Source organism: Aotus nancymaae, unplaced genomic scaffold (genome assembly GCF_030222135.1).
Source record: "Aotus nancymaae isolate 86718 unplaced genomic scaffold, 86718_ANA_hifiasm-v0.15.2.pri h1tg000064l_1, whole genome shotgun sequence".
NCBI classification, from domain to species: Eukaryota; Metazoa; Chordata; class Mammalia; order Primates; family Aotidae; genus Aotus; species Aotus nancymaae.
The window spans coordinates 13,811,830-13,829,361 of record NW_026988479.1 but is presented as its reverse complement, the minus strand read 5'-3'; the positions used below and the strand labels follow the sequence as shown (position 1 = coordinate 13,829,361).

Genomic DNA, 17,532 nt, shown 5'->3' with positions numbered 1-17,532 from the left:
ATACAAAAATTAGCTGGGTGTGGTAACGCGCACCTGTAGTCCCACCATACTTGGGAGGCTGAGGCAGGAGAATTACTTGAACGCGGGAGGCAGGAGAATTGCCTGAACCTGGAAGGCAGAGGTTGCAGTGAGCCAAGATCGCACCACTGCACTCCAGCCTAGTGCCTGGCAACGGAGCAAGACTCTGTCTCAAAAAAAATAAAATAAATAAATAATAATAATAATAAGGCAAATGAGCTAAATAGACATTTCTCAAAAGAAGACACACAAATGACCAAAAGGTATATGGAAAGATCCTCAACATCACTAATGATCAGAGAAAAACAAATCAAAACCTCAATGAAGTATCATCTCACTATAGTTAGAATGGCTATTAGCAAAACAAACAAAAATGCTGGTGGAAACACAGGGAAAGGGGAACGCTTATACAACAATGGTGGGAATGTAAATCGGTACAGCCATTATGGAAAACTGTATGGAATTTCCTCAAAAAACTAAAAATAGAACAATCATATGATCCAGCAATCCCAATACTGGGTATTCAAAAGAAAGGAAATCAGTATGTCAAGGAGAGACGTGTATTCCTTTTTACTACAGCTCTATTCACAATAGCCAAGATATGGAATCAACGTAAGTGTCCATCAACAGACCATTAATATGTGGCATATATTCACAATCAAATACTATTTAGCCATTTAAAAAAGACAACATTCTGTCATTCGTGGCAACATGGATGAGGAAGTGAGGAAGTGTAGTGGGGGAGAGGTGGGTAGCCAAAGGCTAGTTATCAGATACAAATACAGAGTTAAATAGGAGGAATAAGCTCTAGTGAAGGAGGCCAGTGGACAGTGCCCAAAAGAAAGAATAAGTTTCCATCAAGCTAGGCCCTTAGGATAAAATGAGTATTTGTTTGATTTCCAAGAAACACATTAGTCTACTGGAATATACACCAAGGCCCAAGTCTATAAAACACCATTTTGTGAACAGGGGGCACACAGGAGCCCATGACCAGTCTACTCAGTGAATTCTCTTTTAGGAGGCTAAGGTTAAAGCCTAAAGAATTAGGCTCAAGGAAAACCAAAAATGATCATGACTTACTATAAACCGAAGAAAATGGAAATACATATCATTCAAAATCCTGGCAGAAAAAATAGAATAAAATCAAATCGGGTGACTCGAAGGCAGTTTAGAGACTATGCTATTATATAAAAGTATGCGCAAAATACAGAGAAACTACAAAGCTGGTAGGACACTTAGGCATGAAGAGACAAGAGGAGGCAGTAGTTACCAAAACCAGGGAGGAAGATGTGTAGAGAATGCCACCCGACAGGAAAGCCATCACTTTTAGCGACCCAGGGCACCCAGCAGGAAAGAGGCCTGAGAGAACACCCTAGCCTCATTCTGTCTCCTTGGACCTCCTGCTGGTGCTCCCACTCACCAAGCCCAAGCAGGAGCCCATGGATGAAATCTAGAGAGGTTAGGTCCCTGGGGCAGAGAATAGGGTAAACAAGGGTGGGAAACAATATGGAAGGGCAAACAGAAGATTATCCAGAATGTATATAATAACTTCAATTATTTCTGTGACATCTTATTTCAGAAAAGTTTGGCATTTACTACTACTTTAAAAAAAAAAAACATAAAAAAATATATAAGGGATTAAGTACAAGGAACTCTCCGTAGATCCATGGTACACAGTATTAAAACTTAGGCACTGAGATGTATTTGGCTTTGGAAGAAAATAAACAACAACAAAAACTCAGGTAGCATTACTTTCTAGTAGGTTTCTTGAATAGCATACAAAATTCCAGATGATCATAATATTTCACCTCAAAAAACCATCTATCTACTTATTCCACCATTTTGCAATGACGCACACTAATAAGTGGCAGTCTTAATGTTTATTTTGTTTAAATAATAGTAAGTCTTCAAAAACCAGGATCAGACTAGGTTTTAAACCAGTAGGACTATTTGCCAAACTGTATCTTTTAAATATAACTTAATCTTTATTTCACATATTCAAATGAGAATTTGTATCAAAACCATTCATTAGAACAAATTGTGAACACAGTTTGGCCAACTTGCCATATTTACAGGATTACTATCTATTCAACAAGTTCTTCTCAGGGTCAATTCACTCCAGCAAAAAAGAAAAGACACTTGTAATTTATATGATGGAGACTAAGCCAACAAACGAATAAATGATAAAAGCACATTGAGCCTACACTAACTTAGGCATACCAACCTAGCTCTATTACCATATATAATCTTAAGTACTAGAAATGCAAAACCAGGATCTCATATATACAGTTAGTCTGATCATATTTTATGACTTGAAATTTAAGCAACAGGCTATTATTCACCAATTGCCCACTGAAAAGGCCCTTCTTAGTGCCGGCACTATATTAAATACTATACATATATTATTTAATTGAATCCTCTCAACCCTATGGCATAGATTTTTAATATTAATGTAAATATAACCAAATGACTAAGACATCTCCAGAGCAGAGGCTGTCATATATTAAACACTAATAGTATTTAGCTAGGCACAGGGGCTCACGCCTGTAATCCCAGTATTTGGGAGGCCAAAGCGGGAAGATATCTTGAGCCTAGGAGTTCAAGACCAGCCTGGGCAACATGACAAAACCCTGTATTTGTATCTACAAAAAATACAAAAATTAGCCAGGTGTGGTATCCCGTGCCTATAGTCCCAGCTACTGGGGAGGCTGAGGTGGGAGGATCACCTGACCTGGGGAAATCGAGGTTATGTGATGGCACCATTGCATTCCCACCTGGACAATATAGTGAGATCCCTGTCTCAAAAAAAAAATTTTTTTAAGTATTTACTGACAACCATCTTGCCTTAATGAAAAGAGTCTATAGCAGTCATCGTGGGTTGCTTACACAAATCCATTCCCTACTCCCACCCCCAACCCAACTTCCTACTACCTGTCAGATCTTTTGTTGGGTATTTCTATACTCAGGAAGGTTATCCCTTAACCCAGAGCAGAAGGTGGATCTGGATTACTCTGAGTCAGCCATACTCCTTTCCTCTTACCAGTCATAACAAGAGTAAGCATTTTGCACAATTTAGATTTAGGACCAGTCTGCTAGGGGCTTCCAGATTGTTTGCTTATAAAGAGAGACACATGGAAGAAACAGTTCTTTTTTTCCCTCAATGGACATATTGATATGTGCAAACGTCATGCACAAGCTTCTGCAGCCACCCCAGTGCCAGGCACACTGAAGATGGCAGTGATGAAAAATAACAAGAACCTGGATACTTGATGATACTGCAAAGCCCTTATATTTAACAACCCTGAAGTCACTTAACGTAACTCAGGACTTACAGTTAATGAGAAAATAAACCCCCCATTTTTCAAACAGTTTGGGAGCTGCGTTTTCTGCAATCTCCAGTGCAAAATATCCTAACGAATAAAGGTATTAGCTAACAACAACAATTCTTCTCGGGGCTTGTTTTAGAACAAGAATTTAAAGCATAAGCTTGATCAGGACTACGAAAGGTATAAGAAGATGGATAGCAATGTATGTATTCTCCCTGGAGAATATACACTTGAAACACACAGCGTCCAACAGCAAGGGTACAGGAAAGGTTTCAAAGCACCCCAACAGTGAAAATGTCAAAGTCCCAAAGTGCTCCTGGAGCTTGGAAAAGTAACACTGATCCTCATGCCACACAATGGAAACTACTAACAACAATAAGAAACAATTAAAAAGTAAAACGGGGCTGGTGGGGCAAGGTATGGAGATACTCTCTGATAGATAATTCCAGTATGTTTTAATGGATTAAGGTTTTATTAAAAATCTGAAAAAAACTGCACCACTAACTCAGGTTAATCCTTAAATACACAAATATCTATTACCTCTCCAGACACTACCTTCATCACAAGTTGTCAAGCTACTTAAAATGTTCACAAGAATTAAATATGAGCATAACATGAATGCAATATAATTACAACTTTATTAACATCACACTACCAAAAAGACACCTTAGTTTAAATGTTTTTTTTTTTTTTTTTTTTTTTTTTTTTTTTTTTTTTTTTTGAGACAGAGTTTCGCTCTTGTTACCCAGGCTGGAGTGCAATGGCGCGATCTCGGCTCACCGCAACCTCCGCCTCCCGGGTTCAGACAATTCTCCTGCCTCAGCCTCCTGAGTAGCTGGGATTACAGGCACACGCCACCATGCCCAGCTAATTTTTTGTATTTTTAGTGAGACGGGGTTTCACCATGTTGACCAGGATGGTCTCGATCTCTTGACCTCGTGATCCACCCGCCTCGGCCTCCCAAAGTGCTGGGATTACAGGCATGAGCCACCGCGCCCGGCCCTTAAATGTTTTTAATGGAACTATATTGGCAAAGGTAGGTCATGGTACTTTTAGAAAACAGGCAGAATGAGTTTTTCCTTCTAGTTAGTAAAATAAACAACTGTTTAATATATTCCCAAATCATGATTGTACCTGTTGCCTTTTGGCTGCCATAATGTTCAGCTTATCCACTTCAGGTTTTAGGGCTTTATACTGTATTCCTAAGTCTTGTTCATTGCCAGCATTCCTTAACTTCAAGATACCATCTTCCACCTATTAAAAAAAAAAAGACCGCAAAAAAACAAAAATTCTGAATGTAAGTCTGTAAATAAAGACGATGACATTCTAGAAATTTTCATTCCTGTTAACAGATACTCAAAAAGCAATCCAAATTTAACTCTCTTGAGTTTGCACGGTCCTCTAACATTTAAACAGTGATTACAGAGGATCTTCACAGGAAGTGGGAAAGACTAATATTGGCCTCTATCTAAAAGTACAAAATTTAACGTATCTTGGTTTCTGAACTGAACTCTACTAGTACAAGGAAATATCTAATCACTATTGGAATCAGGGAAGGAGTCAAAACAGTATCTTTGCTACAAGCTCTTCATTAGAGCCAAGACAACACTGGCTCACAACAGTCAGGATGATACATACTTGGAATAGAGGAGTAAGTGGAAATTCAACAAAAACATCCCTGGTCCATTGAGATAAACCAAATTCAAAACCAAACTAAATCCTAGGGAATGCTGAACTAAGGAAGGCCAGTAGCAGTCTTACCGTGATAGAACAAATTACTGACACAGGCCTGTATACTTACAACTTTCAGCTGAACAAGTAATTTGTAGACATCTGCCATGTCAGCCAAAATCAGCAACCGGGTAACAGCAGAGAGCAAAGCTCGAGCTGCCCGAACCATGTTGCCTCGCTTCACAGAAGAGCAGGGATCATCTGCGAACTCTCCCGCAGCAGTTTTCATCAAATCACCTGTTTTACAGAATGAAAAACAAACTCAGCAAGAATTAACCCAAATAACTGATCTACATTTTTAAAAATATAAAAATAATCCAAACATTGTATATTTCATGCACAAATTTAGTTTAAGACTTCATTTTTGTTGTTTGCTGTACTTTAGTTTGTTTTACAGCTATCACTTAAAAAAGCACCTTCATATATTGCTGGTGAAAGCAAAATAAATAGAAAGTGACCTGATACTATGTATCAAGAGGCTTCAAAACATTTCTCTTTGATCTATTAATGTTCCTTTCCAAAAAAAAGGGACAATGTGTACCCAAAAAGAGAAAGATTCAAGATTTGAACAGAAAAACAAACAAACAAACAACTAATGTAATCTACTCATATCCATAGAACAATACAGAACAGGGCAACAATTATGCAGAACTACCACACTTCATTAATCATCCCAACTATATAATGTGTACAGCCTTAAAGAGACTCACTGGTATGTGAAAATACAGAGTTCAGCCACTGATTCACTCATTTCCTTCACAAATCACTACCAAAAGTTCAAATGTTCAACAATAAGTATGTAGAGTTAAGTAAATTATGGTGTAGCTACAATTGACTATTAAAATATTTTTATATATATGAAAAATGTTAAGCAGAAAAAAATGAAATTATAAATGTGTATGTTTCTTTTTAAATACAGAGGAAAAGGCAACTAATAATTATGATTAGTTTACACACTGCCTCTACATATTTGGTACTTATAAACAGTTTCTATAATGAAGAGAAACTATAATTTTTTTAAAAACTAGATAAAAACATATAAAATAGCTTTTACCATAGTTATTAGGAATATCCGATTTATACATTCCTGAGCTCAAAAATTTATTTATAGGCTGGGCGCAGTGGTTGACACCAGCCATCTCAGTGCTTTGTGAGGCTGAGGCAGAAGGATTTCTTGATCCCATGAGTTTGAGGCTGCCGTGAGCCATGACTGCACCACTGCACTCTAGCATGGGTGACAGAACAAGACCCTGTCTCTTAAAAAAAAAAAAATTTAAGAATTTGTAACATTTCCTAGAAACTTGTGGAACTTATATTTTCTGTCAATTGTGTCTATTAAAATTATTTCCGGTGCCCACTATCACTCTTTTCTTATAGCTAGAAACAACTAAAGGGCCAGTGTTGCGTCTTGTCCACTGGTTATACAAATAGGGCCTGCATGGAGACTATCTTTGGAATCCTGGAAAAGCAATTACTCCCTCCTTTGACTGAGCAAGCCCACTTCAGTTCAGATTAAAGCCTAAAAGCCATTCACTCTCTCATGTCTTCCATGAATTTGTTTAAAAACAACAACAAAAAGGCACTTTCAAGAACTCAACAGACCTACCAAATTTCTCCTGGCTATCATCTTTGGATACACAATACAAGCAGAAGAGGGGAATTACACAGTTAAAAGGCTTTCCTGGATCTGACGTAGTCTTCTCTTAGATCTTCAGGAAGATACAGATATATGGCAATCATTACATGGATTCGTAATATTAATGCTGATATCTCATGGTATTTTAAAAGATTTAGCGCATTCATTCTTTTGTTTAACAAATGTTTGAGCACCCATCACACATCAAGGGCTATACTGGGTGCCTGTAATCCAAAACACAAGAAACAGCCAGTGGCCTCCTGGAGCTCTATGGAGGGAGAGACAGACAATTAACAGCGGTTAAGACAAGGTACCTAGTCTCAAAGGGTTCACAAATTATAGAGTATTACAACGCACCCCAAATTAAATAGCCTCGTGAACAAGGTGCTATGGAAATATACTAAAGAAAACTTCACTCAGGAAGAATTTATCTGCAAAGCCTTGCAGAAAGAGATGTTTGCCTTAAAAAATATTAATACTGTCCTAGGCTGGGCACAGTGGCTCACACCTGTAATCCCAGCACTTTGGGAGACCAAAGCAGGTGATCACCTGAGGTCTGGAGTTTGAGATCAGCCTGGCCAACATGGTGAAACCCCGTCTCTACCAAGAAAATACAAAAAATATAGCCAGGCACGGCAGTGGGCGCCTGTAATCCCAGCTACTCGGGAGGCTGAAGCACAAGAATTGCTTGAACCCTGGGAAGTCAAGGTTGCAGTGAGCCGAGATCGCACCATTGTACTCCAGCCTGGGCAACAAGAGTGAAACTCCATCTCAAAAAATGTGTGAGTCAGCCTCTGTGTGTGTGTGTGTGTGTACTGTCTTAAACAGTATTACTATCAAATGAGAGAGTAAGCAAGAGAGAGTAAGCAAGAGATGGTGAGCATATATAATAAGCGAACTTCACCTTACTTAGCACTTACTACACACTAAAAACAAATTCATTTCCAAAACACAAAGCTGAATATACCATCCCTGCCTTCAAATAAGTTATCCAGAAAAGATGGATATGACCATTAAGAAGTTATGTGCATTTTAACATACAAGCTGTAAGAAAGAAAACACAAAGCGTCAAGGGAATTCAAAGGACGAAGCACCAACAACCAGTTTGGGGAAGAAATAAAATGCCAGCAACAGCTTTATGGAAGGAATGGTACTCTGAAATGAACCCATCCCTCAAAGGATAGGAAGGATATGGGCAGCAGAGTTAAGGAAGTTACCACCACCTCAAGCAGAAGGAACAGTAACATAATAATGTCCAACACTGGCTGGGCGCAGTAGCTTACACCTGTAATCCTAGCACTTTGGGAGGCTGAGGCAGGCGGATCACATCAGGTCATAAGTTCAAGACCCACCTGGCCAACATGGTGAAACCTCATCTCTACTAAAAATGCAAACAGCCAAACATGGTGGCAGGCACCTCTAGTATCAGTTACTCGGGAGACTGAGGCAGGATAATCGCTTGTACCCAGGAAGCAGAGGTTGCAGTGAGCAGAGATCATACCACTGCACTCCAGCCTGGGTGACAGAGTGAGACTCTGTCTCAAAAAGAAACAACAACAAAAAAAAAACAGTCCAACATTTATTAAATATCTACTCTATGGCACTATACTTTTTTTTTTTTTTTGAGACAGAGTCTCGCTCTGTCGCCAGGCACCAGGCTGGAGTGCAGTGGCACAATCTCAGCTCACTGCAACCTCCGCCTCCCGGGTTCAAGCAATTCTCCTGCCTCAGCCTTCCAGGTAGCTGGGACTACAGGCACAAGCCACCATGCCCAGCTAATTTTTTTATATTTTTAGTAGAGATGGGGTTTCACTCTGTTGGCCAGGATGGTCTTGATCTCTTGACCTCATGATCCACCCACCTTGGCCTCCCAAAGTGCTGGGATTACAGGCTTGAGCCACCGCGCCCGGCCACGTATTTTTAAAATTCTATCACCCACCTAGAAAGTAGGTGGCATTAGCCTTTGTTTATAAATAATACTACTAAAGCTTATACAGATTAACTAACTTAATTCCTGCCACCTAACTAGTAAAGGGCAGAGCCTGGATTTGTAATGCCAATATTTATGCTCTTTGTAGAGCCACTTATCATACTGAGGTATAAAATAAGAAGCTTGTATTATTATAACTCATATATTAATTAGGCTTAGAGGCATAATATCTAGTCTGAGGAGTAAGGGATATGATTAGAAGCAGCAGTAGGTAGGAGTAGAAAGGCCATAAACAAACAGAATTCAATTCCCTGAACCAGAGGAAAGTCAAACTACAGAGGATTAACCTATCTAAAGTACATACAGTAAACCTAACCAGAGAGATGGATCAGAAAGCCACAGTGAGAGCCCAGAAAAGGGTAGGGTAGTAGTAAACTACAAAGGCAGAGGTCAAAAGATTTGATCACCTTTGATTAAACACAGTAGATTATTTAAAGGTTGTAAGCTAGGGTATTTCTGGGCAGGAGAAGAAGACCAAAGCTGTATGAAAACACGAGTTGAGAAAGATTTTTTAAAAAATAAATAAAAAGGCCACACACAGTGGCTCACGCCTGTAATCCCAGCACTTTGGGAGGCCAAGGTGAGCAGATCACCTAAGGTCAGGAGTTCAGGACCAGCCTGACCAATACGGTGAAACCCCATCTCTACTAAAACTACAAAGAAAATTAGTCGAGCATGGCGGTGGGCACCTATAATTCCAGCTACTCCTGACGCAGAAGAATCACTTGAACCTAGGAGGTGAAGGTTGCAGTGAGCTGAGATCATACCACTGCACTCCAGCCTGGGCAATAAGAGCAAGACTCCGTCTCAAAAAAAAAAAAAAAGAGAACTCTTGAGAACTTCAGAATAAGAAAAGGAAGATTCTGTAATTAAAAAAACAGAAGAAAGCCAAGACTGCCAAAAACAAGAAAGCAAGACTTCTAAGAGAAAACTGGTCAACCAAAGCAAACGTAGACATAGCGATCCATCAACTATAATTGAGAATCCAAAAATGCATTCCAATTTTAACAAGGGTGCCAAGAATACTCAATGAAGAATAGTCTTTCCACAAATGGTGCTACAAGTGCAATATGCAAAAGAATTCAGTTGGGCCCCTATCTCACACCATATACTTACAAAATTGATCAAAACTTAAATGTTAGAGCTAAAAATTATAAAACACTTAGAAGATATCACTGGTGTAAGTCTTCATGACCACTGATTCACAATGGTTTCTTAGCTATGACACCAAAAGTACAAACATCAGAACAAAAACAGGTAAGTTGGGCATCATCAAAATTTAAAACTTTTGTGCTTCAAAGGACACTATCAAGAAAGCAAAAAGACAACCCAAAAGTGGAAGAAAATTTCTGCAAACTATATATATGATAGGATCTAGTATCTAGAATATAAAAGAACTTACAGGCCGGGAGCAGTGGCTCACACCTGTAATCCCAGCACTTTGGGAGGCCAAGGTGGGCTGATCACGAGGTCTCTGATGGAGACCATCCTGGCCAACATGGTGAAACCCCGTCTCTACTAAAAAATACAAAAATTAGCCGGATGTGGTGGCGCGCCTGTAGTCCCAGCTACTTGGGAGGCTGAGGCAGGAGAATTGCTTGAACCCAGGAGGCAGGGGTTGCAGTGAGCCAAGATCGCACCACTGCACTCCAGCCTAGCACCTGGCAACAAAGCAAGACTCTGTCTCAAAAAAAAATAAAAGAACTTAAAATAAATAATTTTTTTAAGTTGGCTGCAGTGGCATGTGCCTATAGTACCAGCTACTTGAGAGGCTGAGGCAGGAGGACTGCTTGAACCCAGGAGTTAGCATCTAGCCTGGGCAACATAGCGAGACCTGGCTTCTTTAAAAACAAACAACACAGACAAATAATCCAACTTTAAATAGGCAAAGGATTTAAACAGACGTTCCATCCAAAGATTTAGAAATAGCCAATAAGCACATGAAAAGATGCTCAACCTCATTAGCCATCAGGAATACAAATCAAAACACACAAAGATATCACTTCATGCCTAGTAGGATGGCTATAATTAAAAAGGCAGATAATAGCAAATGGCAAGAATATGGGGAAATTAGAACTCTCATACCCCAATGCTGGGAATGTGAAAAGGTACAGCTGCTTTGGAAAACAGTCTGGCAGTTCCTCAAAAGGGTTAAATGCTGAGTTATTGTGGGAAGTAAAAGTTCCTCTTCAAAATTTTTTTTCTTGTTAAAGAATAAATCATAAGTGTGCTAGTATCTCTTTGTTAAGCCCTATCCTATGTAGCTGTTAATAAACGTGCCATGCTTACAAGCACATAGTATATTCTATGTCCTTGTACTTTAACCAAGGTATGTGCTAGATGTGCTCACAGGCAAGTCCCAAGTCGCAGCCTATGTCCCTTACTTGTTTAGAAAAGTTTAAAGTTGTTAGCCAATCAAGTTTTAGTTTAGACTGTGAGGTCTGGCTCCAGACAACAGAGATCAGACACAGCAGAAAGGATGACCTCAAATGCGTAAGGGATAAATATATCTGCTTTTCCTTTGTTCGCTGTACTCCCATGACAAGATGGCTAGCAAGGGTACCCTTCCTACAGGAAATAAAAATTGCTTGCTGAGAGATCCTTTGTCTCAGTGCTGTTTTTTCTTTCTTTCTTTTTTTTAGAAAGAAAGAGAGAAAGAAAAAAAAAGAATGAAGGAGAGGAAGAAGAAGGACGAGAAAGAGGGAGAGAGAACGGGAGTATTGCTTTATTGCCCAGGCTAGAATGCAGTCTAAAAATGGGAATTGAAAACCACTTTTATGCCAATAATTGTGCTTAACAATGGAGACAGGAAGGAATAAGGGAAGAAAATAACAAACAAGCAGCCAACCAATATTTCATTTAAACCTATGAAATACTATGCAATTACTGATGAGTGATTTACTTCCAATTATATAGTCACTTTTAGAATAGGTGTGATATGATACTGATAGGAATGTATGTTTTGTGTATTTGAAGTGGAGAGTTCTATTAATGTTTATTAAGTTTACTTGTTCCGGGTCTGAGTTAAAGTCCTGGATGTCCTTGTTAATTTTCTGTCTCTTTGATCTGTCTAGTATTGACAATATGATGTTACAGTCTCCCACTATTATTGTGTGGGAGTCTAAGTCTCTTTATAAGTCATGAAGAACTTGTCTTATGTATCTGGGTGCTCCTGTATTGGGTGCGTATGTATTTAGGATCGTTAGCTCTTCTTGTTGCACTGATCCTTTTACCATTATGTAATGTCCTTCTTTGCCTCTTTTGATCTTTGTTGCTTTAAAGTCTATTTTATCAGAGGCGAGAATTGCAACTCCTGCTATTTATTTATTTATGCTCTCCGTTTGGTGCTGATTTTTCTTTGTGGCATCAAGCATCTGTTTCCAACAGTTATCATATGACTCAGTAACTCCACTGCTAGGTGGGTATGGTTTGGATCTGTGTCCCTGCCCACATCTCATGTCAAACTGTAATTCTCAATGTTGGAGGTGGGGCCTGGTGGGAGGTAAGTAGATCTTAGGGGCGGTTTCTCATGAATGGGTTAGTACCAATCAACCTCTTGGTGTTGTTCTTGTGATGGTGAATGAGCTCTCATGAGATCTGGTTGTTTAAAAGGTGTGTAACATTTCCCCCACCCCCTCTCTTACTCCTCCTCCTGCCATGTACTCCTCCTCCTGCCATGTTATATGCCTAGCTCCCCATTTGCTTTCCACCATGATTGGAAGCTTCCTGAGGCCACCCCAGAAGCAGATGCCACTATGCTTCCTGTACAGCCTGCAGAACCTTGAGTCAATTAAACCTCTTTTATAATTACCCAGTCTCAGGTATTTATTTACAGCAATTTGAGAATGGACTAATACAGGTTGGTGCAAAAGTAATTGCAGTTTTCACCATTACTTTTCTTTTTAAATGGCCAAAACCATAATTACTTTTGCACCAACCTAATACATAGGTATACAAGCAAAAACTTGTACATGAATGCTTACAGCGTCACTATTCATAATAGCTGAAAGGTAGAAAGAACCCAAACATCTACCAACTGAAAAAGAGACATATAAAATGTGGCATTATCCAATATTTAGCCATAAGAAAAAATGAAGTACTGATACATGTGAAACATGGATGAACTTTCAAAACATATGTTAAGCGAAGGAATACTGCATTGTTCCATTTATATGAAATTGTCATTTGCCACAATAGGCAAATCCAGAGAGACAGAAGGTAACACTTGCTGGGTGGTGGGAAGGAGACGAGACGAGAAGAATGACAACTAACTTCTGATAGGTAAAATCATGTTTCCTTCTTGGGTGATGAAAACATCTGAAATTACACAGTGGTCACGGCTGCACAATCTCATAAATATACTAAAAACTACTGAATTGTGCACTTTAAAATGGTGAATTTTATGTATGTGAGTTATAGCTCAAAAAAGGAGTATCAAATGCAGTAATATGAAAGAGCACAGGCTCTGGAGCTGGATATAGGCTGAAATTTTGGCTTTGCCACTTACCAGCTATGAAACTAGATTTCATGAGCCTGTTTCCTCTTCTGTACAATGTGTAGAATATCTGCAGTGAGTGCCAATTACCTTGTAAAATGCCTAGTTCAGTGCCTTGTACTAGGAGATAAGACAGGGTTGGTAGAAATGATTAATATTAGCTAAAACAAGATCAGAAGTCAGAGAAAAGGTCTTCATTGTGTTTCATTAGTATTCACCTATCAACAGCAACCTTCAAAAGCATTCATGACTTCTTTCAAAACATGCTTATTGATCACCTTCTATGAGCTAGGAATTATTCTAAATGCTCCAGGAAATGAACCAACCAGGCCAGGAAAAAATCCCTGGCTCCACTTACATTCTGTTGGGAGAGAAACACAATAAACAATAGTACTGGGGTAGGGTCAGGGGTAGTGACAGAAAGAGAATAGGGCTGTACAACTTAAAATAGAGGGGAAAAGGTAAGCCCCCTTGAAAAACTAACTGAGGACTTGGGTGAGAGATAGACCCTATCTCCAAAACATTTGATTTGAAGACAGTCTTGACAAAGGTATGACAGGAATGATGTGGCTATCTGGAGGAAGAGCATTCCAGGTAAAAGGAACATCATGTCAAAGATCTATAAAGATTATGGAAGGCCAAGGAAGCCAATGTGGCTGGCACAAGACAATGAAGAGGAAGAGCGGCATTCTGGAAGTTGCACATACCAGATTTCAAGGGTAATAAAACCAGTTATAAATAAGACAGCTCTTTTAAGAATTTGGCCTGAGACCAGACACGGTGGCTCGTACCTGTGATCTCAGCACTTTGAAAAGTCCAGGCAGAAGGACCACTTGAGACCAGGAGCTCAAGACCAGCCTGGGCAACATCCTGAGACCTCACCTCTACAAATAATAAAGAAAAATTAGCCAGGCACGGTGGCATGCTACCTATAGTCCTAGCTTCTTGGGAGGCTAAGGTGGGATGATCACTTGAGTCCAGGAAGCCAAGGCTGCAGTGAGCCACGATCGTGCCACTGAACTTCAGGACTTGGGTGACAGAGATAGACCCTATTTCCAAAACAAACAAACAAAAAAAAGATTTTGGCCCATTTTCAGGAAAAAAGTCAAGGGCTACTAAAGGAATTATTTTCTACTTTAGTTTCAGTTTTATATAGCACCTATAATCCTAGCACTCTGGGAAGCTGAGGCAGGAGGATCATTGAGCCGAGGAATTCGAGACCAGTCTGGGGAACATAGTGAGATCCTCTATTAAAATAATAATAATAATAATAATTAATTAGCTAAGTGTAGCGGTGCATGCCTGTGATTCCAGCTACTCAGGAGGCTGAGGTGGAAGGATCACTTGAGCCTATGAGGTCAAGGCTTCAGTGAGCTGGGATTGCACCACTGCAATCCAGACCTGGGCAACAGAGCAAGACCCTGTCTCAGAAAACAAAAATTTTGTGTAGGGGTACCAGAATAATGGAAAGTAAGATCATAAACTCAGAAGTCAAACAAAAACTGCAGCTTCGCCACTAAATAAGTCTCAGATTCCACAGTTATAAAACTGAGATAACAATACTGATCATCTTCACTTTGCACAGTAACACAGGACTGTGAAAATACAATACAAGCTAAAAACAGTGCAAACTTAACATTAATCAGAGATTAATCACAGAGAATTATGATTCTCCTGTGACCTTTAAAAAATTGTCAGTTTTCAACACTATGTTTGGAGAAAAGAAAAAAATAAAATTTTAAAAAATAAGCCCCCCTCAAATTTTGTCAGCCAGGCATGGGAGCTCACAACTGTAATCCCAGCACTTTGAGAGGTCAAAACAAGAGAATCAATTGAGCCCAGGAGTTTGAGATCAGCCTGGGCAACAAAGTGAGACCCCCATCTCTATAAAATAAAAAATTTTAATTAAAAATTCCTGGGGGCCAGACGTAGTGGCTCACACCTGTAATCCCCGCACTTTGGGAGGCCGAGGCGAGCGGATCACGAAGTCAGGAGTTAGAGACCAGCCTGACCAACATGGTGAAACCCTGTCTCTACTAAAAATACAAAAATTAGCTGGGCATGGTGGCACACACCTATAATCCAGCTACTCAGGAGGCTGAGGCAGAAGAATTGCTTGAACCCAGCAGGTGGAGGTTGCAGTGAGCCGAGATTGTGCCACAGCACTCCAGCCTGGGCAATGGAGCAAGACTCCGTCTCAAAAAAAATAATAATAATCCTTTATTATCTATTATAAATGTATAGGGATATGATAAATACAGTCAACGAATATTTATTTAATGTACTAAATTAGAACATTATAAACACTGAGACTTAAAGTATTTTATTTCCTTGTCAAAAAAAATTTTCATTAGTAGTTTGAAAATGCTTCCCTGCCTTCTTTGTGTCACTTACATTAGGGCACAGAGTGAGCATTTTTTTTATCCCTTGGTGAATCATCATATTCCTTTCTAAGTCTGGATCCATTTCCAACATTTTATCCAACATCTACACTTATTTGTCATGAATATCTTCAAGAGTTCCTTTAATGTGTCATTTTTAATGATGTCACACATTCTTCTGGACATCACAAGCATGTTCCCCATTTAAATCAAGAACTTTGCCTTCACTAAGTTCTTCTAGCTGCATTGCTAGAGTTTTAAATAGCAGCAGGGTCAACATTTCCATAATCAGCTATTTCTTCCCTTTATATCCTAATCAAATTTCAATTCCAGGATTATTACTTTTCATTTCTTTGCTGCACATTCATTTTTGTTGGCTAATTCCCTCTTTTAATTATTCAATTCTGTAAAGTAGTTCATGTGGGTTTATTACTAGGAGAAAAGGAAGCAACACAATTACACACTTTGCATAAACTGAACAGATTTGTAGGGAACTATCGCTAACAGACTTTGAAAGAAGTGATATGATTTGTCATGATGCACATCTGTTATTTATGCAGCAATTTGTATACTTAAAAGCTAGCAGCGAAGTCTGTACAGTCACCCTTGAACAACACAACCCAACAAGTTTGGGTTTGAATTGTGTAGGTTTACTTATATATAAATATTTTTCAATAAGCATATTGAAAATTGTTTTGGAGATCTGCAACAATTTGAAAAACATGTAATCCAGAAATACCAAAAAATTAAGAAAAGTTAGGTATATCATGAATGCATAAAATATCTTTAGATACTAGTCTATTTTATCATTTACCACCATAAATATACACAAATCTATTACAGAGTTAAAATTTATCAAAACATGCAAACAAACACAGAACGTACATGGTGTCATTCGCAGTCAAGAGTAATATAAACAAATGTAAAGATGCTGTTTAAATCATAACTACACAAAATTAAATGTAGTACACAATGTACTACTATAATTTTGTAGCCATCTCCTATTGCTATTGCAGTAAGCTCAGGTGTTGTGAATATCCACTTAAAATGCCATATGATGCATGTGCATGTGATGCTAATCATTTCCACCTGAGCAGTTCACATCCAGTAAATTGCATATGGCAGTAAAAAGTGATCATCGGCAGTTCTTGCACATTTTCATCACGTTTAGCCCAACACTTGAAATGCTGAATAACAACATGAAGCTTATACAAAGTGCCACTAGTGATGCTGGAAGTACTATTAAGAAGTAAAGAAAAGCCACGACACTATAAGAAAAAGCTGAAGTGCCTGATATATATTGTGAATTGAAGTCTGCAGCTGTGGTTGCCCACCATTTCAAGATAAATGAATTCAGCAGACCACTGTAAAAAAAGAAAAAAAAACTGATGAAGCTGTAGCTGCTACACCAGCAGGCATGAAAACCCTGCACTTTTTATGAAAATACTTCTTCATCTTGTATTGAAAACGCAGTTTTTATGTGGGTGCAGAGCTGCTAAAAGAAAGGCATACCTATAGACTAGTAAGATTTGAGAAAAAGCAAAGTCATTATATAACAATTTAAAGCAAAAGGAAGGTGAAAGATCTAGAGCTGGAGAATTTAATGCCAGCAAGGGATGGTTTGATAATTTAAGAGAGATACGGCTTTAAAAATGTCAAGATAACAGGGGAAGCAGCTTCTGCTGACCAAGAAAAGAGTTCCCAGCCGGGCGCAGTGGCTCACACTTATAATCCCAGCACTTTGGGAGGCCGAGGCGGGTGGATCACGAGGTCAAGAGATCGAGACCATCCTGGTCAACATGGTGAAACCCCGTCTCTACTAAAAATACAAAAAATTAGCTGGGCATGGTGGAGCGTGCCTGTAATCCCAGCTACTCAGGAGGCTGAGGCAGGAGAATTGCCTGAACCCAGGAGGCGGAGGTTGCGGTGAGTTGAGATCGTGCCATTGCACTCCA

At 39.2% G+C, this 17,532-nt stretch overlaps 1 protein-coding gene across 1 annotated transcript in view; it reads right to left on the bottom strand.

Annotated features, from left to right (window-relative positions):
• The window catches only part of CTNNA1 (catenin alpha 1), a 176,839-nt gene that overhangs the window by 114,886 nt on the left and 44,421 nt on the right, over window positions 1-17,532 (bottom strand). Inside the window, exons 4-5 of the mRNA XM_012475556.3 lie at window positions 5,146-5,312; window positions 4,479-4,598 (exon numbers count right to left, since the gene is read on the bottom strand). Of these exons, the coding sequence (XP_012330979.1) occupies window positions 4,479-4,598; window positions 5,146-5,312 (287 nt within the window). The remainder of the gene's footprint in view (window positions 1-4,478; window positions 4,599-5,145; window positions 5,313-17,532) is intronic.